This window comes from Microcaecilia unicolor, chromosome 1, assembly GCF_901765095.1.
Source record: "Microcaecilia unicolor chromosome 1, aMicUni1.1, whole genome shotgun sequence".
Lineage (NCBI taxonomy): Eukaryota > Metazoa > Chordata > Amphibia > Gymnophiona > Siphonopidae > Microcaecilia > Microcaecilia unicolor.
The window spans coordinates 650,739,955-650,763,890 of NC_044031.1; the positions used below are offsets into that span (position 1 = coordinate 650,739,955).

At 42.9% G+C, this 23,936-nt stretch overlaps 1 protein-coding gene across 1 annotated transcript; it reads right to left on the minus strand.

Annotated features, from left to right (window-relative positions):
- Nucleotides 1-12,390: 12,390 nt before the first annotated feature.
- LOC115461440 (proto-oncogene Mas-like) lies at nt 12,391-13,392 on the minus strand. The gene has a single exon (XM_030191240.1). It carries the CDS (start codon nt 13,390-13,392, stop codon nt 12,391-12,393), a length of 1,002 nt encoding a protein of 333 aa, XP_030047100.1.
- Between the last annotated feature and the right edge of the window lie 10,544 nt (nt 13,393-23,936).

Genomic DNA, 23,936 nt, shown 5'->3' on the forward strand with positions numbered 1-23,936 from the left:
CCATAGCACAGAAACAGTACTAGTCACCCTTATGACCAAATTTAAGCAAATAATAGCAACCGGGAACAATATACTCCTCCTACAATTTGACATGTCAAGCGCCTTTGACATGGTCGACCACGAAATCCTACTACACATACTTGAATACTTTGGCATTGGAGGAAATGTCCTAAGCTGGTTCAAGGGGTTCCTAACCCTGCGCTCGTATCAAGTCACATTACACTCAACCACGTCCAAGGCATGGATACCTGAATGTGGAGTTCCACAAGGATCACCCCTCTCACCAACTATTTTCAACCTAATGATGATCCCCCCTAGCAAAACTCCTATCAAACCATAACCTCAATCCACATATATACGCTGATGATGTGACAATATATATCCCTTTCAAACATGACATCAAAGAAATCTCCAACGAAATCAATCAAAGCCTACACATCATGAACACATGGGCAGACACATTCCGTCTGAAATTAAATGCAGAAAAAACTCAATGCCTGGTACTCACCTCCCAATACAACACCAACGAATTCAACTCAATAAACACACTAAACCTAAACCTTCCAATCTCAGAAACGCTAAAAATCCTTGGAGTCACTATCGACCGCCACATAATACTTGAAACCCACGCAAACAACACAACTAAGAAGATGTTCTACTGCATGTGGAAACTGAAAAGGATAAGACCACTCTTCCCAAGATTCGTCTTTCGTAACCTAGTGCAATCCCTCGTCCTCAGCCATCTGGATTGCTGCAACTCATTATACGCAGGCTGCAAAGAGCAAACACTGAGGAAACTTCAAACAGCCCAGAACACAGCAGCCAGACTCATCTTCGGAAAACCAAAATATGAAAGGGCAACACCACTACAAGAGAAACTACACTGGCTTCCACTGAAGGAACGCATCACCTTTAAGGTATGCACACTAGTCCACAAGATCATTTACGGCGAAGCCCCAGCCTACATGTCCGAGTTGATTGACCTACCACCCAGAAATGCTAGGAGATCTTCCCGAACATACCTCAACCTCCATTTCCCTACTTTCAAGGGCGTGAAATACAAGACGCTACACTCGTCAACCTTTTCTCACACGAGCACGCAGCTTTGGAACTCACTGCCATGCAACTTAAGAGCGATCCACGAACAAGCATCCTTCCGCAGATTACTGAAGACCCATTTGTTTGAGACAATCTACGGAAAAAAACAAAACACATAGAGTCTACACTCATTTACATCAATGCATCACACATCCACTCATGATCTCTCATCCCCCCTAATTCCACATTACTCATACATATACTTACAGGAATAGGTACACCATGTGCCTATATGTCTTAACACTGCCCTTAAGCTTCCTATTGTCTCCTCCCAAAGTCTCCCTGTTGATGTCCCATTGTGATATTCCTAATGATAATTCGATTATCTCGCATAACTTGTACAATGTAACCCATAACCAATTTGTAACAACTGTATTCTCTTTATTCATATCTTATTGTAAGCCACACTGAGCCCGCAAAGAGGTGGGAAAATGTGGGATACAAATGCAAACAATAAAATAAATAATAAAATAAACCCTTATGCTGTTATCACACTGACCTAACACCACAAACTTCAGATCTTGAACAGCATGTTGTCTCTCTATCCAGTGTGAGACCAGGGGGGCTTCTTGTCTCTGCACTCTAATGCTGCTCAAATGTTGAGCTACCCTACATTTCACCTTAAGTACTGTTTGTCCTATACACCATAATCCACAAGGACAACCGATTCCATAAACACATTGTTTAGTATTGCAATCAGTCCGAGTACGCAAACTAAACATCTGACCTGTGGAGTGGGGTACTGCAATTTGAGTAACCTGCAATGCATGTTTACAATAAATACATGCCCCACACCCCCATGACCTCCCCCTGTCTTGTTTTCACCCTTTTCTTTATGTGTATCATGATGCAACAATAACTCTCCCAAATTTCTACCTCGAGTATTTGTAAACCTAGGCTTCTGTCAAAACTGGACATGTACTGATAGAATTGGCCAAAACTTCCTAATCACTCTCTCCACTACTACACTCACATGAGTGTATGGCAGAATACATGTCAACCTTTGTGGCTCCTGTCATAAAGGCGAATGAATTAACCATTCCCACTGGGCACTGAATGCACGTTTAGCTGCCCTGCGAATAATCCTGGAGGGATATCCCCTCTGTCTAAACCAAGAGGACATCTCCTGGGCTTGATCTACAAACACCTCCTGTGAAGTACATTATCTCCGAATACGGAGGAACTGTCCCACCGGTATGCTATTCTTCAAAATCTGTGGATGGTGACTGCGATAATATGAAGACCAGAGAAAGAACATTTTTGCTTCTCTGTTCAAGTCTTATGCTTCTTGATTTTGCCTTCAAATATCCACTCTCATCACTCACCATAAAAAATGATATTAATTCCTCTTAAGCGTCTGAACCATTCTTAATCTTAAACAGAAAAAAAGGGAGAGCCACAAGACCAAAAGATAGACACCGAAAATAATACAAGTGGTCAGGTGGGAGACAATTTTCAGGTGCTCATTTAGCTACAAGCTATGCGTACACTTTTGTACACATGCATGAAGAAAGTTCACACACCAACTCCCAATTCTATATAGTGTACCAAAAATTAGGCGTTGTTTCAGCACACAACTTCTGTGCTAAAATGGAAGATGGAGGTTACGTGCCAAAAACATGGGTAAATGGAAATAATATTCGCTCAACACTAACACTGTAGTTACATTCAATTCTAAATCAGGAACATGCAGTATAAAATTCTCATTATTTCAAGACCTCAGTGGTATCTCGTTTCGCATAGGCTCAGAATCTTGTGTAATTTGTAATTATATTAAAAAAAACTTTGTTAAACATTTTGGCATTTAGAATAAAGTAGCTTTACTTAGCTTTACTTATCTTGCACAGCGACCTGCAACCAATATGAATCATGCATTCACAGCCCTTGGAATTAGAAGTTGTTCCTGACCCAGAATCTCTGGATACTAGTATTGCCTGCAAATGACTGGAGACACAGGTTTAACCCTGATGCAGCCTATTGGCGAAACATGATTCAAATTGGTTGCGGGTCTCTTTGTGCAAGATAAGTAAAGCTATTTTATTCTAAATGCCAAAAATGTTTAACAAAGTTTTTCAAGTTTTTCAAGTATAATTAAAAATTATACAAGACCGATGAGGAAGTGGGTAAGCCATAGGACTGTGAGCCTATGTGAAACGAGTTACCACTGAGGTCTTGAGAGAATAAGAGGTTTATACTGCATATTCCTCATTTATAATTGACTGCAACTACAGAGTTAGCGTTGAGCGAATATTATTTCCAGTTCATGTGGCTCCCACTTAAAGAATTTAGAACCTCTAATTAGATTAAAAATGTGGGTAAACGGCAGTTATGCACGTAACTGTACTTAGGTGCTACTCTATAAGGTAGCACCTAAATGCTTTAGTGTGTAACTGCAAGGTGGCATGCATGTGGGCGGGGAATAGGAGGGTTGCACATTCACATTTAAAACTTACAGAATATTGTAAATTGCATACACAAGTACGTTTTTATGCTTGCTATAGACATGATATAAATGGATGTGACTAAATTTTGGCACATTATCACCGACTTATGCTAATATTCTACAATGGAATTGGGGCACAAATTTGCTGTTCTAGAATACTAGCTTAGCGCTCAGATTTTCCGCACCTAAATTTTTGCGCCCTTTCTTCTGTCACCAACTGAGTGTCTTACAATGTTTTGTCATGGAGGTAAGCCTAGTGTTATCACCAGTGAAGAGTCAAAATCTTGATACAATTATTCTTTACGGGCTCCTTTTACTAAGCGGCGTTAAGCCCAATGCGGGCTCTAAACAGGAAATACCGCCGGGCTATCACAACAGCCCAGTGGTACTTCCCACCCCTAGCACATTGTCATATCCAGCGCTACTGGTTACCACCGGGTTAGCTGCCACTTCAATAGGTGGCGGTAAGGGCTCCCCCCAAAATAGCAGCGCAGAAAGTGCTTTACTTGCCATGTGGCCATTTCCTGCAGGAAAGAGAGACTTCCCTTTTAACTCTTGTGGTAAAAGGGGGCCTCGGCGCGTGTGAAAAACATGCACCGATGCCAGGGCAGGCCCCCTTTTGCCGTAGCTTGGTAAAAGGGGACCTAAAGCAGTCAACCAAGGAAAAGGAAAAACAAACCCTTACTATTCTGATGTATTGGAAATTGAGTCTGCTGCTGCAGGTCCGAGTCTATTCTTTATCCAGCCCCTTAAACAGGCAGGAAGGGCTGGGGGAAATCAGCCATAGGCTGGCTGGTGAAGCTGAATATGTAATTTTGTTGAAAAAAAATAATGAAATTACTGGGGCTTGAAAGCACAAGCAGCAGGTGTAACGTGGAGCACATTCTGTTTCTCTGATGTTGTTTCTCTAAGATATGATGGGAGGAGGAGAGGGTGGACAGGCTCCTTACCCAGCACACTTGGTGAAAAGGCACGCCAATAAGGAAAGACCAGGAGGAGTCACTGGAAACAGGGAACATGTGCTCAAAAAGGGCAAATCACAAAGAACTAAAAAACTACAGGGACTTGTAATTCACAGCACAACAGTGCTTAATATACACTGATAATATAATCTGCTCTCATTTAAATGGGGGCAGTACATTCTTTATAGAATTGTGCTCTAAACCACAGGAAATGCTGGGCTATATTCACTTTGAAAATTAGCCTGCATATATTAAAAAAAAATAATGGTGAACATACTTTGCACTGGCTCTTTCTGTGAGTGGTCCATCCAAAAACAGCACACATATGTTTGAAAATGGAAGGGTATGTGCATGATACGTCTTCATTGGCTACCAGTTGAGGCTAGAGTTCTGTTTAAATTTTACTGTCTTTTGTTTAAGATCTTAAATGGCAGTGCGCCATCCTATATGTACCCGTTAGTTCAATTTTCTTCATCTTTAAAAATGCTGAAGCTATGAGCTCAGTCAACTTTTCATTTTCTAGTTTTAAAGGAAAAAGAAATAAAAAAAATGTTTAACTCTATTTGGGCATTTCAGGCTGCAAAACATTGGGCATCACTTCTTGGTAATCTTTGTCAGATTCGTGAATATTATTCTTTTAGGGAAAGGTTTAAAATCCTTTTTATATCAGATGATTGTTTAGTTTTTTAGATTATTGTCTTAATATTTTTTATATTGTATATTAATGGAAGGTATATTTCCTTTTTACATTTTTTGTAAATCACAGTGAACCACTTTTGCGGTATAGAATTATGTTTATGTTATGTTATGGTTTAGTCCTGCAACCTAAACATGGGTCTGGAAATGCCTCTTTTTCATTCGGCTAAAACTACATGCAAATGTGTCAATTCTATACATAAAGCACTAACATTCATGCAGCAAATATACATATAAATGACTAGAATACCATCATTTTCAAGTGTACATTTACACATATGTGTGCCAATGCCAAAAACATGCTTAAATGTTATTCTGTAAATATGTGCATATCTTACATAATGTGTATTTGACAGGTGGAGTCTGAGTGGAGCTTGTATGGGACTCACACTTATACACTTACCCCCCCCCCCCCCCCCCCCCGATATTTAAAACCATTTAGCTGGCCAGGAGCGACACCTAGCCATTTCAACGGTGCTTAGCTGGCTATCCAGCAATAGTCAGCAGGAGATAGCCAGCTGTCTCCCACTGAATGTCGCCGATTAGTGGCTAGCGACTAGCTGATTATATTGCCAGATATAACCGGCTATCCACCGATTTTCAGCATCAGGTTGGCAGCCATATTTGGCCAAATGAATAGCAGCTATGTCTTTGGCTGGTTCCAAATTAACTGGCCAGCGCTGAATGTTAGCTTGGCCGGTTAACTTGGAACCACTACTACTACTACTACTTAAACTGGATATTCAATGCCGATCACTGGAAATAGCCCAACATTGAATATCCAGGCTCAGCGCTGACTCTGCAGGAGGCAGTCCATCTACCTCCGGCGGTCTGAATATTAGCCCTCTAGGGACAGAGAAATTACCCGTATATAGTGCTGTGTATATCTAGTAGTGCTATAAAAATGATTAGTAGTAATAGCATTATAAAATAAGAAATACATATGAAATTTGTAGCCTGGTCTACTGGGAGTGGTGTTTAGATTGCCAGTCCCAATGGAAACATGAAGGCATTTGAATAACCACAGCAATTGGTCCTGATGGACAAAGAAAAGCAGCTTCAGTGGGTGATTTTAAAAAAAACACTAAAAGCTTTTTTTAAATAAAAGGCTTGCCTTTATTATGATGAAATCTCTAATTTAAAAATGTACACAAGCAAAAGGTAAGGAAATCAATGTGTGGTAACTCAAAGTTCTCATTAAAGTATCTTATCAAAATCCAAAATCCAGAGACAATTGCTCCATGTTTAGTTGGGCAGACCATTTTCTCGGAAATTGGTCTTTCACCTTCCTTCTCTCTGCAGGTCCCAGGCTGAGTGCGTCAGATTGCTCTCCCTTTTCTCTGAAAAACACTCAAAACAAAATCCCCAAAACATGATATTTCTTGTGCTCATTTTAGGCACCCATATGTCATAGACCTTCAACTGGAAAATCCCAATTTTATATGACTTCATAGAGAAAAATGCCACGGGAAATTACTATGTACTCCACGACAAAACAACTATTAAAATATCTCCTTACTGTGTACTTGTGATCTGGTCCCTCACATTTCATTCTGGACCTCTTAAGGTTATAGGCAGTAAAATGGGAGAGGGGGGGGGGGGGGGCAAAGGGGCCATGGTTCTACCAATATTTCACCCAACACAGGATCAGTAACTGGAGAGCTTGGGATGGTGCTGGAGATTGGTCTGTTTGGTCTGCTGCCCCTGTTCTGGGTCCCACCAACTTCTCAAGGAGCATTATTGGATAGTTGCAGCTTGAATCCTTTTGGAGACTCTGGCTGGGTCTCAGTTGGCATCTGCTGCTTCCTTTAACTTTGTTCACAGCTGGAATGTCACAGCAAGATCTCCCGTAGGTCTGTTCTCCTCTACTCTTCCCCACAGGTCAGGCCAGGCTGGTCTTGGGAAATTATTCTCTTTGTTTCAAGGACTAGTCTGTCATGGTAAAGGGCAGATCCCTGCTGCTCCTTAACAGCCTAAAAACCCAAAGTACTCCTGCAGCTTTACTCCATGGTGGGCAACTGCTCCAATAGGAAAGCCTCCAACTCCCTACATACATCTTATAGTTCCCAACACCCATTGGAAGTGATGGACACCCTGACCTATCCTCCATTACATTACTTTAAACCAGGGGTTCTCAACCCAGTCCTCGGGTCACACCTAGCCATCCAGGTTTTCATGTTACCCACAATGAATATGCATGAAATAAATTTGCATGTCCTACCTCCATATATGCAAATTCATCTTATGCATATTCATTGTGGGTATCCTGAAAACATGACTAGGTAGGTGTGACCCAAGGACTGGATTGAGAATCCCCTGCCTTAAACACATTTACAATTTTGAAGGACGATCCTGAAGTTAGTGGCCAGCTATACTTTCAAAGACCAATGAGACACTGTCCAGGCCAAATACCCTTTACCTACACACAGCACTCTTCAGGTTGCCATATAAATACCACAAAGGAGGAACAGTAGAGGTGATCAACAAAAAAGAAGAAATATTGACAAATCTTGTGTAGCAATCTTTATTCATATCTAAGAAGTCTTGATATGGCCGTGTTTCAGCTGTAGGGCCTGCATCAGGAGTCTGATGTATTACAAAAATACAGTCATAGAAAGCATTGCAGACTGGTGAATCAAAGATTTGTCATACATGTAAACACCGTATTGTAGTCAAAGGTCAAATTCAAAAGGTTCTCTATGTGGTAAGACAGCACAACCTCAGGCGCATTTGCCGCAGGCCCTTCAGCCGTGTCGAGTCACAAGATTTGCCAATATTTCTTCTTTTAGTTGATCGTCTCTATGGTTTCTCCTTTGTTGTGCCATATAAATACCACCGTTTCTAAAACTGAAAACTAGAAACATATTTAAGCAGATGTTAAATTTCATTCTTATTGATATGTGTAAACAATTTGAGGTTAATTGAACTGGATGGATTTTAACCTGGTTTGAGTTTGAAGACACATGCACATTTTGTGGTACTTCAATATCTGAATGCTTTACAGTGGTTATAACCAAATAAATCTCTCTCTGCAGTTAGTGTAGTCATGAAAAATGTACTTTATCTAGTAAAGGTAAACAGATCAATTATATTTTCTTGTAAGACAAAGCGGAGGAAGGAGCACAAGAGAGGAGTCCGCAGTCTGCAAATAGCACAGAGAGCAGTCAAAACAGCAGAATACATTTATTGGTGTTATAAAGTTTTTATTCAGCAATGGCAATCTCACAAAGAATTGTTCTTTGTGAGATCGCCATTGCTGAATAAAAGCTCTAGAACACAGACAATGTGGAGGGTAATTTTATAATAGGTCGCCTCAGTGGGAAGGCCATGTAGGCACCTATATTGGACTTATTTTAGTAAGACTTATAAGAACATAAGAATAGCCATACTGGATCAGATCAATGGTCCAACTAGCCCGGTATCCTGCTTCCAATAGTGGCCAATTCAGATCAAAAGTACTTGACAGAATCCCAAATAGTAGCAAGATTCATCTAAAAGCTTTTCTCTTCAGGAAATTCTTCCCCGAGAATAGTACTTCATAGTCGAATCTAAATAATGCTTCTGCCCATTTCCCCTCTGTACCCTGCATATCCTTATGTAACAGAGATGTTGATATCACTGATGTTTTTACTCTAAAATGTTTAGCCACATCGAACCGATGTACCTTGGAAAATTGTAGGATATTACTGCTGTTATAAATAAATAAAAAGGCTACTGATCCCAGGGACACGTAATGGCTTTCCCCATGTCTATCTCAATAGCAGACAATGGAAATTTACTCCAGGAATGTGACCATTTTCAAAAGAATTTAATTGGACACAATTTCAGCAAAAAACTTCCACCGTAATAGCAATGCTTTTCACTACCGGAGTCACAGGAGCAGAGACGCCATGCTATAAGGTTAGTGGTTTAATGGCTTGTGATTTTACATTTATATTAAAGAATGATCATTTACATTAAGGTTTATATGGTATCATTTTGTTTGATTATAGATATCGTGATTAGCCAAAAAGTTACTTGGCCCCCTGAAGAAGCTTATTATATATAGCGAAACGGAGAGCCCCGTAGGGCAAGATTAAAAGCTAAGTAACATTAAGTATTGTTTCTAACATTCGATATAGAAGAGAGAAATATCACGATTGACTATCATTGATCATAATATCCATTATTGACTATATAGAAGCAGAGTTTTTTAAGACCGAGGATTACAACGGAGTCCAAAGAACGCTGGCGTTTGAACACATTAAGCGTAGTAACGCCAAGCTAGGACTCATGAGGTCTTTTTCTCTGCTCTGAGTTTAATATAGATAAAAGAAGAAAAAAGTAAAATAATTTTTATAAAAAAAAGGGATACCGTTTAATACTTTGATTAGAAATTTGAAAATATTCAGCTCATCATTGCTATTACGGTAGAACCATTTTCAAAAGGACATCCAAATCAAAATAGAGATGTCCAGCTCATAATGTCCAAAACGTATGTCCATCTCACATTGATTTTCCACCAGGAAATAGGTCAGGATTTCCTGTTCGAAAATACGTGAGACGGATATCTGTGTGCTGAGGACGTCCAGCATGAACAGCCATTTTACAAACTGGAAGGTCCAACAGATGAACAGCAAAAAAAAACCAAAAACAGGGACAAGGGCGTCTGCCTCCCAGCATTCTTAGAAGAGTGGTCACACAACCATCTCTATCGATCAGAGGGACAGCCTAGTGGTTAGTGCAGTGGACTTAACCAAGGGACCCAGGTTCAAACCCCACTTTAGCTCTTTTATTTTGTAATTGTGAACCCTCTAGGAACAGAAAAATATCTACTGTACCTGAATGTACACCACTTCAATAACCTTCAGGCTTATATATTTAGGTACAGTAGGTATTTTTCTGTTTCTGGAGGGCTCACAATAATTAAAAAAAAAAAAAAAAAAGAGTTATAGTGGGATTTCAATCTGGGTCCCTTGGTTTAAAGTCCACTGCACTAACCACATGGCTACTCCTCAGACTTGGTTCCTGCTTTGCAAAGAATGCCATTAATACCTGGAACTGTCATAACGCCTGAAATCATCTTTCAGTTTCACATTCAGCTCAGAGGGAGGGGGACAGCAACTTCTATGGCATTAAGGAGGTGTCATGCCTTAATCCCTCCCCCCCCCCCCCCCCCCCCAGTGCTCAGCTGCTCAATCAGAACACCTTTTTGTACCCTGGACAATACTGAAACATATATTCCATCTGTTCATTGAGCTAGACTAGATTCAGTGAGGCATTCTACCTTCTACTGTTTTGTCCCTGCACTCTGTAATGTGTTACCATTCATACTTTGCCTCGAAGTCTCCTTTTCTAAATGTAAGAATTCTCTACAGGCCTTTGGTGACACTTGAGGCCTAGCGGTCACCGAAAGGTAACAAATTGCCACTACTGTGTGATTGTGAATCTGCTTGGTTGTCCTATTGCTATAAATACTGTATATTGTTGTTATACTTTTAAACTAAGGATTGTGTGTATCCTTCTTTCCTTCTTTATCTCTTTCCCACTATCCTATATTCAGATGGCATTCTTTTCCATTTTTCTTTTATGTAATATTGTACACCGCCTTGTTATATTATTAGGAAAGGCAGTATATCAAACAGAATAAATCATAAACCATAAGGGCTGCAGGGCTAGTGGTACTAGTAATATGCTAAACAAAGTAGGGGCCAGTATGGCTCCTTCTGTACATTGTTTTTTTGTTTTTTTTTTAGGGCGACAAAAATGATAAAGGGGATGGGACGATTTCCCTATGAGGAAAGGCTAAAGCGGCTAGGGCTCTTCAGCTTGGAGAAAAGATGGCTGAGGGGAGATATGATAGAGGTCTATAAAATACTGAGTGGAGTGGAACGGGTAGACGTGAATCGCTTGTTTACTGTTTCCAAAAATACAAAGACTAGGGGGCATGCAATGAAGCTACAAAATAGTAAATTTAAAATGAAACAGAGAAAATATTTCTTCACTCAATGTGTAATTAAACTCTGGAATTTGTTGCCAGAGAATGTAGTAAAAGTAGTTAGCTTAGCAAGGTTTTAAAAAGGTTTGGATGGCTTCCTAAAGGAAAAGTCCATACACCATTATTAAAACGGACTTGGGGAAAATCCACTGCTTATTCTAGAATGCATAACATGTATTGTACTGTTTTGGGATCTTGCCAGGTACTTGTAACCTGGATTGATGGACCTTCGTTTTGTGCCAGTGTATTAATACTTATGTACTATGTACTTTTACTAAGCTGCGGTAAAAAGGGACCTACGGTAGCAGCAGGGGCTATTTTTCCCACAAGCCGGGGCCCTTTTTACTGCAGTGGGTAAAAAGCCCCCCCAAAAAGCTGCATGGTGGTAAGGGCTTCCACAGTAACACGACAGTAACCAGGTAGCATGCTGTGATGCTCAATTACTGTTGGATTAGTGCTACATTAGAGAAAATATTTTTTTCTGAAGCGCCGGAAATGGTGCGCACTCCAGATGGAGCTACTACTGGCGGCCGCATTGGGCCAGCGGAAGTTCCATTTTAGCATGTGGTAAGCCTGCATTGGGAGGCCGCTTTATAAAAGACTCTCCAAGTTTGCTGCTGTTTCTTGGCCCACTTCCTTCTCATTCAGAACTAGAACTGGGAGCTGGCACCATGCGCCTTCATTTCGAGTACCTGCAGATTTTACCAGCAGTTTGTGTAAATTGACTCTTTTAGCTTTCTTTAAACATTTGGGATTAGGGCAGTGGCGTTCCTGCCCTGGATGGCACCCGGGGCGGAGCGCCGATGCGCCCCCCCCCCCAGGTGCAGCACGCCCCCCCGCTAGATGACACCTCCCCCCCTCCGGCAAAATGACACCCTCCCGGGTGCATGCCGCTGGGGGGGGGTGCCGCGGCACGCGCTTGCTCCTCCAAATTTACTAAACTTCGTTTGTTCGCTGCAGCTCCCTCTGCCCCAGAACAGGAAGTACCTGTTCCGGGGCAGAGGGAGCTGCAGCGAACGAACAAAGTTTAGCGAATTCGGAGGAGCAGGCGCGTGCCGCGGCACCCCCCCAGCGGCGTGCACCTGGGGCGGACCGCCCCCACCGCCCCCCCCTTGGTACGCCACTGGATTAGGGGCATTGGAAGCTTCTGTTTTAGTAAGTCTATCCATGTCCTCATATTGTATTTTGGAGTTTTCTCTTGAATTCCAAAACTCTCAGACTTCACCTCTACTTACATGCGAGTTGGGGATCTCTTCCTCATTCCTTGTTTCCTCCTCATCCTTGAAGACCCTATGAAGAGCCCCCCTTATTAGACCTTGAACTTCCTGTTTCTTATGTTTTCCAACCAGGAAGTATATGAAAGGATTGACAGCACTGTTGATGGAGGCGCAAAAGATAGATATGTAACACACTATAAGATAAGAAACAACACTGTGTGAAAGAACCTGAAAATGCCATGAAATATTTAAGATCTGAACAGGCATAGAAAATATGAAGAAAGCAATAACTGTGATTATGATGACCATATAGAGCTGGGATGACGGATGTCTTTGGGAAATCCTCCAGATCTTGACGATAAGGATCAGACTGGAGAGGACCATGATTGGAAGAACCACCAGGAAATAGGAGACAGCAATGAATATTTGCATAGCTGAACATTCCTGAGACCCATATATGTAGTCTTCTTCAGTACAGATGATGCCTTCCAGTGCAGTCACTAGGAAGGAGAACATCCACAGCAGGGCACACACAATGGCAGATTGGTGCTTTGGGCGTTGACATCGATGCCAGATTGGGAAAAAGACAGACAAACACCTCTCCACACTGATGGCTGTCAGGAGAAGCAGACTTGTGATGTATCCAAAGAAAAATAAGATACGCATAACAAATAAGCCATTAGTTATAAAATAGGAGACCTCTACAACAATGGGAGAAGATAATGTATAAAGAAGTACAACAAAGCAGCTGAGAAGAATGGTAAGATCTGCCATAGCCAGGTTCAGAATGTAGACAGTGAATTTGTTGCGTTTTATGCTTAAGCAGAGAAACCAGAAAACAATCCCATTCCCAGCCATTCCTAAAAGAGAAAATAGGAGAGATGGACAGGATAGAACTAACATCAGGATGAAGAGATGTCCAGTGGAATTCCCCGATCCTGTTCCATTGAATCCTCCTTGTCCTGTTGTATTGAGTGACACAATGCTCGGTACTTCCATGGTAAGATCTACACACAGAGCAGGACTTTGGCAGTTCTATCTACAAAAGTAACAATGAGCAAGGTTACTTTAGTTTGTTTTTACTAAATGGAACCCCAGAAAGCCACATGTTTGGTTGGCCCACATTATGATTAGAAATACGTTTTCAGTACAATAATTAGCCATAGCACGATCTGAAACTTGAACAGTCCTACTGTTCATAAAATATTTACATTAGGGATAGTTTAAGTCAGAGAGCTTTTTTTAAAAATTCTAGAACCATACTGCTATAAATAGAAGCTTGTACTGTTTACCATTGGTTGTTGCAGACATACATTTATTTATTTATTTATTTATAGCATTTATATCCCACAATTTCCCACCCATGGGCAGGCTCATTGTGGCTTATATCAATCTGAAAGACATACATCAAACAGGCAATAAACAAGTACATTGAAGTTGAAGAGGTTAGGGAGTAATTACAGAGGAGAAGAGAAGGAGAAGGGCAATAGGGTTCAATAAGTCGTTATGATAGCTACAGTTCAGGAGTTATGGATACAAGGAGGGACTTTGGCGTAAGCTTTTCCAAATAAATTTGTCTTGAGAGATTTTCTGAAAGTCGGATGATCATGAGTAGTTTTTACAGATTTAGGTAATCCATTCCACAAATGTGCGCTAATATAGGGAAAGGTGGATGCATAAATGGTTTTATATTTGAGGCCACAGCATGCTGGGTAATGGAGATTTAAGTACGAACGAGATGATTTGTGAGAATTCCTTGGTGGCAAATTGATAAGGGTATCCATATAAGCAGGAGCTTCACTGAGGACATTGACTAATGGAACTAATAAAGGCAATATAGTCGAGGACTTGACTGTCTATTGCCATCATGTGTCGTCTGATGCAGACTTGAGCCCTATGAACAAGGGTATCAAATAACTCCATGTCAATGGTTAAGGTGAGCCAATCCTGGTTTGACCTCATTAAGGGGCCCTTTTACAAAGGCATGGTAACGCGCACCAAATCGGTCTGAGAGTAGTTCTGAGATTGGTGTGAGCAGCTTGCCGCGGTAGAAAATTGTTTTCTATTTTTTTTTTTTTTACTGTGGGAGGCATTCCCAACGGTAATAGGCAGCACACCCAAATTGCCACACGTCGCCCGTTCCATTTACTTTGTGAGTAGCGCAGGAGCCCTTATCGCCTACTAAATAGGAGGCAGTAAGGGCTCAGGCAATAAATAGCCATACACTAATTTTATTATTAGTGCATGGCCATTTACGGCCTCATTTTTTAAAATGCCTTTTTCATGCTACAGTAAAAAGTGGCCCAGCATGAGCCAAAACTAGCGTAAGCCACTTTTTACCACAGCTTAATAAAAGGGGCCCTAAATGTATGCAGATGTAGTGTTGCTGTTCATATGGAACTCAACTAGAAAATCAGAACTACATTTTCATGCGTGCAGGGCCGCCGAGGGGGGGGGACAGGGGGGACAAAATTCCCTGGGTTTGGGCCTCCAGGGGGGCCCGGTGCCGCATGTCCCCCTTGCATGCACTGCAGCATTCTTAATCTTTTCTCCATCTGTCGCTGGCAGCACTGCCATATCATTCATTCTCACAGGCAGCTCCGCTCCCCTCTGCTGTATCTATCCGGCTCTCTCTGATTCACTTTCTGTTTACGTAGGGGCAGGGCTAGATGGACGCGGCAGAGGAGAGCGGAGCTGCCTGTGAGAATGAATGGCAGCACTGCCGGCGACGGATGAAGAAAAGTAAAGGTTAAGTGCACACAGGGAGGAGGGTAGGAAGGAATAGCAGGGGGGGTAGAAAGGAATGGCGAGGTGGACTGTCGGGGAGCTGAGGGAGGGCAGGGAGAATCGCTGGTCAATGGATGGGAGGGCAGGGGGTGAGGAAATCGATGGATGAGGAAGGCAGGGCAGGGGGGGAGAGAAGAGATCACTGGACATGGAGAGTAGGGGAGGGCAGGGCAGGGGGAGAGAGAGAAGAGATCGCTGGACATGGAGAGGAGAAGAGGGGAGGACAGGGGGGAGAGAGAAGAGATTGCTGGACAGGAGAGGAGGGCAGGGCACAGGGAGAAGAGATTGCTGGACAGGAGTGGAGGGGAGGGCAGGGAAGAGAGAAGAAATGCTGGACATGGATGGATGGATGGAGTGGAGGGCAGGGAAGAGAGGAGAAATGTAGGACAAGGATGAAAGGAAGGAAAGACAAAGGAAGGAGATGCACATGGATGGAGGAGAGTGAAGAGAGGAGAAATCTGGACAGATGGAGTGGAGGACAGGGAAGAGAGGAGAATCGCTGGACATGGAGGGGAGGACAGGGGCAGAGGAGAAATCACTGGACATGGAGAGGAGGGAAGGGGAAAGAATAGAAATCTCTGGACGTAGAGGGGAGGGCAGGGGAGAGGAGAATTGCTGGATTTGGATGGCTGGAGGGGGCAGGGGAAAGGAGATTTGCTAGGTATGGATGGAGGAGAGGGCAGGGGAGAGAGGAGAGTTGCTGGACATGGATGGATGGATGGATGGATGGATGGATGGATGGAGGGCAGGGGAGAGAGGAGAGTTTCTGGACATGGATGGATGGAGGGGAGGGAAGACTGGAAGGAGATGCACATGGATGGAGGGGAGGGAAGAGAGGAGAAATCTGGACATAGATGGAGTGGAGGGCAGGGAAGAGAGGAGAAATGTTGGACAGGAATGGAGGAAAGGAAAGACAAAGGAAGGAGATGCACATAGATGGAGGGGAAGGGAGAGAGGAGAAATGCTGGACATGGATGGAGGGGAGGGAAGTAGATGCACATGGATGGAGGGAAGTAAGAAGAAATGCTGGATATGGATGGAGGGTAAATTGCTGAATTTAAGGGCAGGATCGGAACACTTTGAGGGCAGATGCTGAAACTGGAGAAAGGATAGGGACAGGGCTACAGATGATAGACAGGACGCATAAGGACATAGGAGGATGGTGGACATGGTGAGAGAAAAAATATCAAATGGAAAGAAGACACTGCATAAAACAGAAGACACTGGGACCAAAGCGAATAGAAAAACTAAATGATCAGTCAACAAAGGTAGAAAAAAATATTTTATTCAAAATTTATTAATTGGAATATGTCAGCTTTTGGAAATGTGCATCTGTGATATTTTGCATGTAAGTTTCAATTTTTCTAGTATTGCTGCATGCTGAGTCTGACTTCTTGAGGTAACTTTCCAGTTCAGTATTTTGCCTTCATATTTTTTTTATTTCTAGTTCCTTGTGTGATCAAGGTGCAGTATTCTGCTAGTGTGTAGTATTTGCAGCCCTTTTTGTTTTGTTTTTCATTAGGTAGTGTACTGGTGTTTTAGAGCCCGGTGTAATTACAATGCTGCCTTTCCACGCATAAGGTTGTAGCTCGTCCTGTCCTTGGAATTAGTGCTGTTATGGTTTGGTAAGGTTATGAGTGGGTTTTTGCACAAGTTTGTGTATAGTGTTTTGCAGTGGAGAGATTGTGTTTTGGCCTTACGGAGGTGGCACCAAAACATCAGAAAAGGTGTAGAGCCTAAATCATGACACACTACCTCTTGAAGGATCTACATATAGTGCAGGGGCCAGGCCCGGTGGCGGACGGAGGGGAGTGGGTGGAGGGGGGAGCGCCGGTGACCTCGGGGGGGGGGGGGGGCCCAGGGACTGCCTTGTCCCGGGCCCGGCCCAGTCTCTCGGTGGCCCTGCATGCGTGGAAATGGAGTAAAACTAAGGGCCCTGTTTACAAAGGTGCACTAGCGTTTTTAGCACACGCTAACCGTGTAGATGCCTAATACTAGCGTGCCTTTGTAAACAGGGTCCTAAGACTGACTCAGCTTGTCCCCATTGACATGAAGCCAAATGGTCACCCTATCTGCGATTTACCAAATGTGATGAAAAGTCATATGGGAAATCTCTCTGCAATACTTTATTTATTTATTTTAAATATTTATATTTCACATGATCCTTGCGACTTACAGAATAGTCATAGCAAAAATACAAAATTGAAACATACATAAAATAAAATACCTAAAATAATGCTCCAAAATAAAATGTATAAATCTCTTATTCATTCTGTCAGATACCATGGGATTGACTATGCCAAATATTGGTATCTGCTCACACAAACTATAGACATTGACTAGAGCAGACAGGAGAGGATTTCTTTTTAAAACTTTTTAGGAAAGAATTGTCTCTATCTGGCTTCTCTTTGGCAAACAATTTACCTTATATTAGGGTTACCATATGGCTCCAGAAAAAGGAGGACTAAATTGGATTGATCCAGTCTGGGTTTTACTTCCATTGCTTTCAATGGAAGCAAAACCCAGACTGGATCAATGTGTCCTCCTTTTTCTGGAGCCATATGGTAACCGTACCTTATATTGAAAAAGAGAAACTGTGTGGATGGAAGGAGGGGGACAGAATGTGTAGAAACACATCATTCTGTGTCATTCATTTTTCATAAGATCTTTCACCTTTTGGCAGCCTGATCATGTGAATCAATGGGAGAGGGAATAGAAGAGGAAGGCTAGTGTCAGGCACTGCTTTGGTGGCTGCATTTACTGGCCAGAGAGTGCTGTTTTTAGAACTCTTATCCAGTGGCGTAGGAAGGAGGGGGCGGGAGGGGCGGTCCGCCCCAGGTGCACGCGCTCGGGGGGTGCCGGCCCCGCTGGTTCCCTGCTCTCTCTGCCCCGGAACAGGTTACTTCCTGTTCCGGGGCACAGAGAGCAGGGAACCAGCGGGGCCGACGCAGCTCCGAGTGACGTGCACTCGGGGCGGATCGGCCCTCCTGCAGGTAAGAATGTGGTCCGGGGGGTGGGGGTTTCGCTCTGGAGGGGGGTGCGCTGCAGAGGGGGGGGGGGTCGCGCCGTGCTGCACCCGGGGTGGGGGGGTGCGCAGCGGCGACCCGCCCCGGGTGTCATTAGCCCTCGCTACGGCACTGCTCTTATCAGAGCTGCTTTAACAGTTATGGGGCCCTGGGCAAATTTTAGTGTATGGGTCTCTTTTATTTTTAAAAAATTGCCCCTCCCCCAGACAATGCATTCGGTAAACACAAGTACCAGAAGCTGCTGCGAGAGGTTATGGCAGCCATTTTCTAAGCAGTGGCAAGGGGCAGGAGTGAGGGAGCTTTGGTCTTGCCCCCCAACAACTCCACTGGACCATCAGGAAGGAAAGGTAGGCCTGAGGAGGGAGGCAAAAAAAAAAAAAAGTTATGTGGGTCCCAGTCAATATTCAGTCATTGCCTGCATAACTCTCTTATGCGGGCCTGGCTGGATATGAGCTGGGACCCATATAAGCTCCGGTGGCCAGCCCAAGCAAAATTAGCCCCAGATTTTCTGTGCTGGTGCTTGCTTATGGCCTGGCACTGCCGCTGCCGTTTGAATTTCAGGGGGCATATCTCTGACTGGGTTTTTATGTAGTGAATCAGACAAGATTAGTGGGACAGCCTAACTTTGACTTGGGCTTTCAATCTTTGGTTAGATTGGCCCACTCATATATAAAAGACACCACACATTTCTTAAGAACTTCTATCCCACTGTCAGTTGGTGTACCTCAGGGATCTGTCCTGGGACCTCTTCTTGTCTCCATTTATACTTCTTCCCTTGGTACTCTGATCTCATCCCATGGTTTTCAGTATCATCTTTACGCTGATGACTCCCAGATCTACCTCTCCACACCAGAAATCTCAGCTGAAATCCAGACCAAAGTATCAGCCTACCTGTCTGACATTGCTGCCTGGATGTCTCAGCGCCATCTGAAACTAAACATGACCAAGACTGAGCTTCTTATCTTTCCACCTAAACCAACCTCTCCTCTTCCCATTCTCTATTTCTGTGGATAGCACTCTCATCCTTCTTGTCTCATCAGCTCGTAACCTTGGGGTCATCTTCGACTCCTCCCTCTCCTTCTCTGCACATATTCACCAGACCGCTAAAACCTGTCGTTTCTTTCTCTATAATATCACCAAAATTCACCCTTCCCTTTCTGAGCACACTACCATAACCCTTATCCACACTCTTATCACCTCTTGCTTAGAATATTGCAACTTGCTTCTCACAGGTCTCCCACTTAGCCATTCTCCTCTTCAATCTGTTCAAAATTCTGCTGCACGACTAATATTCCGCCAGTGTCATTATACTCATATTAGCCCTCTCCTCAAGTCACTTCACTGGCTTTCTATCTGTTTCCGCATACAGTTCAAACTCCTCTTATTAACCTATAAGTGCATTCACTCTGCAGCTCCTCAGTACCTCTCCACTCTCATCTCTCCTGTTTTTGGTTGCCATTTTAAAAGCAAGTGGACGTCAGTCATTGTTAGGTTCGACTTCATACAGTGCCACATGGGGGTTCCTGAGGAAGGAATGGATTTCTGAAGCAAGGCTTTGTAGAACTCTGACAGAAATTCAGCTTGTGACTGTGAAATGTAACATCAATAACTTGCAGATAAGTGCATATGGATTTTGAACAGCATTGAAAGTTTTATTTTATTGAGTCCTTTAAGAGACTTTGCTTCAGCATTAGAGCATCCTAACTAGGGTTACCATATGGCTCCAGAAAAAGGAGGACAGATTGAGCCAGTCTGGGTTTTACTTCCATTGCTTTCAATGGAAGCAAAACCCGTACTGGATCAATGTGTCCTCCTTTTTCTGGAGCCATATGGTAGCCGTAATCCTAACGTATGAATTTTGATGAGATTTGTAGAAGTGAAGGTTTATAAATGTTGATATTTCACTGTTGGTTTGAGCATGTTTGCGCACATATTGGGAGATCTGATGATGGTGTGAAAGTACACAGTGGCTGACCTGCCTTTTTACTGAGGCAACATTTATGGTTGCTATCTAGTGGGAGGTTTGGACTGTTACTATGATAAGTACCCTTTCCCCTCTTATTTTGAGGGTGGTAGATGGGACACTGAGGACTCCCAATAAAAACACATTTTATTAGATTTATATTATAGGATTTACAATAAATCTCATCAAAACTCATAGGGTTACTCTTTTTTGTTTTGTGCTATTATCCAGAGTTTTCCCTTGTTGGGTTTTGGATTTTTTTGAACTTTCATATAGTGAGTCAGGCCTTTACTAGTTTGGTGGTTTGGATTTTACACCAGCTGGTGCGTTCATTTGTCCCTGGGGCAACCACTTTGGCCAAACATGGCTGTGTTTCTGTAAACCTGGGAGCTAAACTAGTGAATAAAAACTGCATCTTCTTCACGCTTTGCTCTGTTTGTTGAAAATACTTACCACCAGGTCCGGATAATTAGTCTGTTGAGGGCTGATATTCAGACCATGGGAGTTAGACCGGCTAACTCCTGCGGTCGGTGGTAAACCCAGATATTCAATGTCAGGCCATTTCTGGTGAAAATTGGATTTTAAAAAATGTCAGATAGCCAGTTATATCGGGTGATATAACTGGCTATCTGCTAACCACTAACCGGGGGTTTTCAGTGGGAGATAGTCAGTTATCCCCCACTGAATATTGGTGGATAGCCGGTTAAGTGCTATTTAACCGGTCAGCAGCCATTCTGGCTGGTTAAATAGCGCTGAATATTGGGGGGGGGGGGGGGGGGGGGGGGGTCAAATTTTTGGCTCTCCTCCTTTTTGCTATGATATTTTTGTGCAAAGGAAAAGATCTAATGTTTTGTATTCCAGCAGGAGAAAAATGGCAGTTTCCCCCCTGTATTGGATTTTATGTTTGCCCTGTTGTTATAACACAGTTTACTCCTGTTATCTATTAAATTACTCTGTAATTCAATTAGCAAAACTGATAACCCATATATGTCAGCAGATCCTGTTAAATAACAACAGAATGCAGAAAAAAAAACCAGAGAAAGGCAAAGATGAGACACAGACAGAAACACAGAGAAACAGGAAGAGGCACAGAGAAAGAAAGAAGCAGTGAGGAAAAGTAGAAAGAGAAAACAGTAGAAAGAGGATATTATTGAGAAATACACACTGGGAGATGATGGGAAGGAGAAAATACATTTGAGGAGATTTTTCTAAGAAACAGACATCTGACACAGACATGTTTATGCCTCGGGAGCACTGACCTCTGTAGCAGGTGGGTTCTGGCAGCTCCCTCACTGCTGGTCCTGGGGAAATGTTTTGCTCTCTCTTTTCTAATGCTCTGTTGAGCACTACAGGTCAGATAAGGCATTAAAGGATGAAACAGAAGGAGGAGCTTTTAAAAGCTACTGTACAAAACCAAATATACAAAGTCTTTTAAGAAAATTCATTTCCTCCAAGACCAGAAGTAGTCAATTAACGTCCAGCTTCTAATTGCTAAAAACTGAGAAAGAAGTCATTTCCATAAAATGTCAACATTATTTTCCCATAGCTGCACTTTAGCTGTTCTTTCAGCCCTATTAACCAAGGGTCTTCTATTCCCACAACCTTTAGAAAAATATTGCAAATTATAGAAAATGAGCTCTGTAATTTTACCGCAATCATGATCCATAAAAAAAAGAAGTCACACCACCAAATCTCTTTCAGTGGAAAACTAATAACTATTACCATGACCTCATTTGTAGTTACGAGTCCATAAAGTCACTATTAGCAACTTTTGTTGTTTTCTCCTGCGGTCTTCTTCCCGTAACATAAAATAACAGTTCTTCCCTACTGCTATCTGCTGTAAATTAGCTTCTTTCTTAACTTTAAGACTGGACTGTTATGGTGGGTAATTCTATAAGGAGTTGCATACTTTAAGCAGTAAGGTACGTGCCCATTTTGGGGCATTTTAATCAACATCCCCCCGAATTCTATAAAAGTCGCTAAAATTTGCATGTGCAATTTAATTGAATAATGAACCAATTAGCGTAGACAATTGGGCCCTAACAATCATCGATGCTAATTAGCTTCAATTAGCAGTGGCGTACCAAAGGGGGGCAGGTGGGCGGTCCGCCCCGGGTGCACGCCACTGGGGGGGGTGCCGCGCGCTCCTATCCTTCGTTCATTCCATGCTCCCTCTGCCCCGGAACAGGTTACTTCCTGTTCCGGGGCAGAGGGAGCATGGAACGAATGAAGGACAGGCGCATGCGGCACCCCCCCCCCCAGCGGCGTGCACCCGGGGGGTTCTTTCACCGGTGGGGGTCACGCTGCATCCGGGGGGGTGGGGCGCATTGGCGATCCGCCCCAAGTGTCAGCCCCCCCTAGGAACGCCACTGTCAATTAGAAATTATTGGGGGGATTCTGTATATGGCGCCTAAAAAATCTGCATGGCACGATATATAGGATACACGTAGTTAGTATCTCAGCGCCTAAAACTACACACATCCATTTACACCAACGAAAACATGGCGTAAATGCCGGCACGTAGATTTAGGGGCACTGAGCCATATTCTATAATTACACACATACATTTTGGAATGCCCATGAAATGCCCATTTCCCTGCCTATAACCATACCCCGTTTTGCCTGCACACATTAAAATTTACATGAGGTGCATTACAGAATATGTTTAGCGATTTGTGTGTGTAAATTCGAGTTATTGTCAATTAGTGCTTATTATTGCTTGTTAAGTGCTGTTAGCAATGCTGATTGGCTTGTTAAGCCAATTAAGTTTCATGCGCAGTTATAGAATCTGCTTGGATTTCAGCACAGAATGCTAGGCATGATATATAGAATCCGGGGGCTATGAGTGTAAATTTATGCACCAAGATTTGCACATAAAAATTGGGCGTGGGTCCTAAAAAGGTGCGTAGACATGGGTGGTTCATGGGTGGATCAGGGCATTCCTTTAATTTACATGCATTGTTATAGGATAAAGGGGATCTGCCCCTAATTTGGGGATTTACACCAAGGTTTTGTTGGTGTCAATCAGAGGTTTTCAACCCAGTCCTCAGAACACACCTAGCCAGCACCTTTAATATGCTGTCTAGGAGAATTGGACCACAACTTTATGGTTTGATGCTCCCAGGACAGTAAATTAATACAGCTTTTTGCAACCTGATGATCCCGGGATGGTAGAATAATGCCTGCTTATGAGGTAGCTCACAAGTAGCATTATTCATTTACCAGAGGAGTCAGTAACTGTGGTATTGTCCTTACTGCTGCTTGGTGACTCCCATAGTAAATCAAGGTGTGGTAAAAGCTTGATAACTACCTCCCTACAAGGAAACCTAAGAAAGAAGGTCCCCTCTCCCACCCACCCCCCCCCCCCCCCCCCCCCCCACCCCCCAGCACTATGACTCTAGCCTGAAAGCTAGGAAAGCCTTCCTGTTCAATTGAGTTGCTTTGGCCACATCAGGATATATCTGAATCTTCTGTTATTTTTACTTAAGCTTTCAGTTTACTATTGAAGTTCTTTAACATTATCAGTTTTTGGAATGCAGCGGCTAAATTTTATGCTTTCAGAATGCCCTCACATTGGTTATGAATTTTCCATCCAGAGGACTTACACCCATTTTTCCTTGACAGTGGGATCCTACTCATATTTTGATAATTGCATGTTCTGCATGGCCTTGTCTACAGCTTGAAAGAATAACAGGATTGAACATATTCATTGGCATTGAAACTACCTTTGAGACTTTCTGTCTGTGGTGGTAGACAGTCAGTTCTTT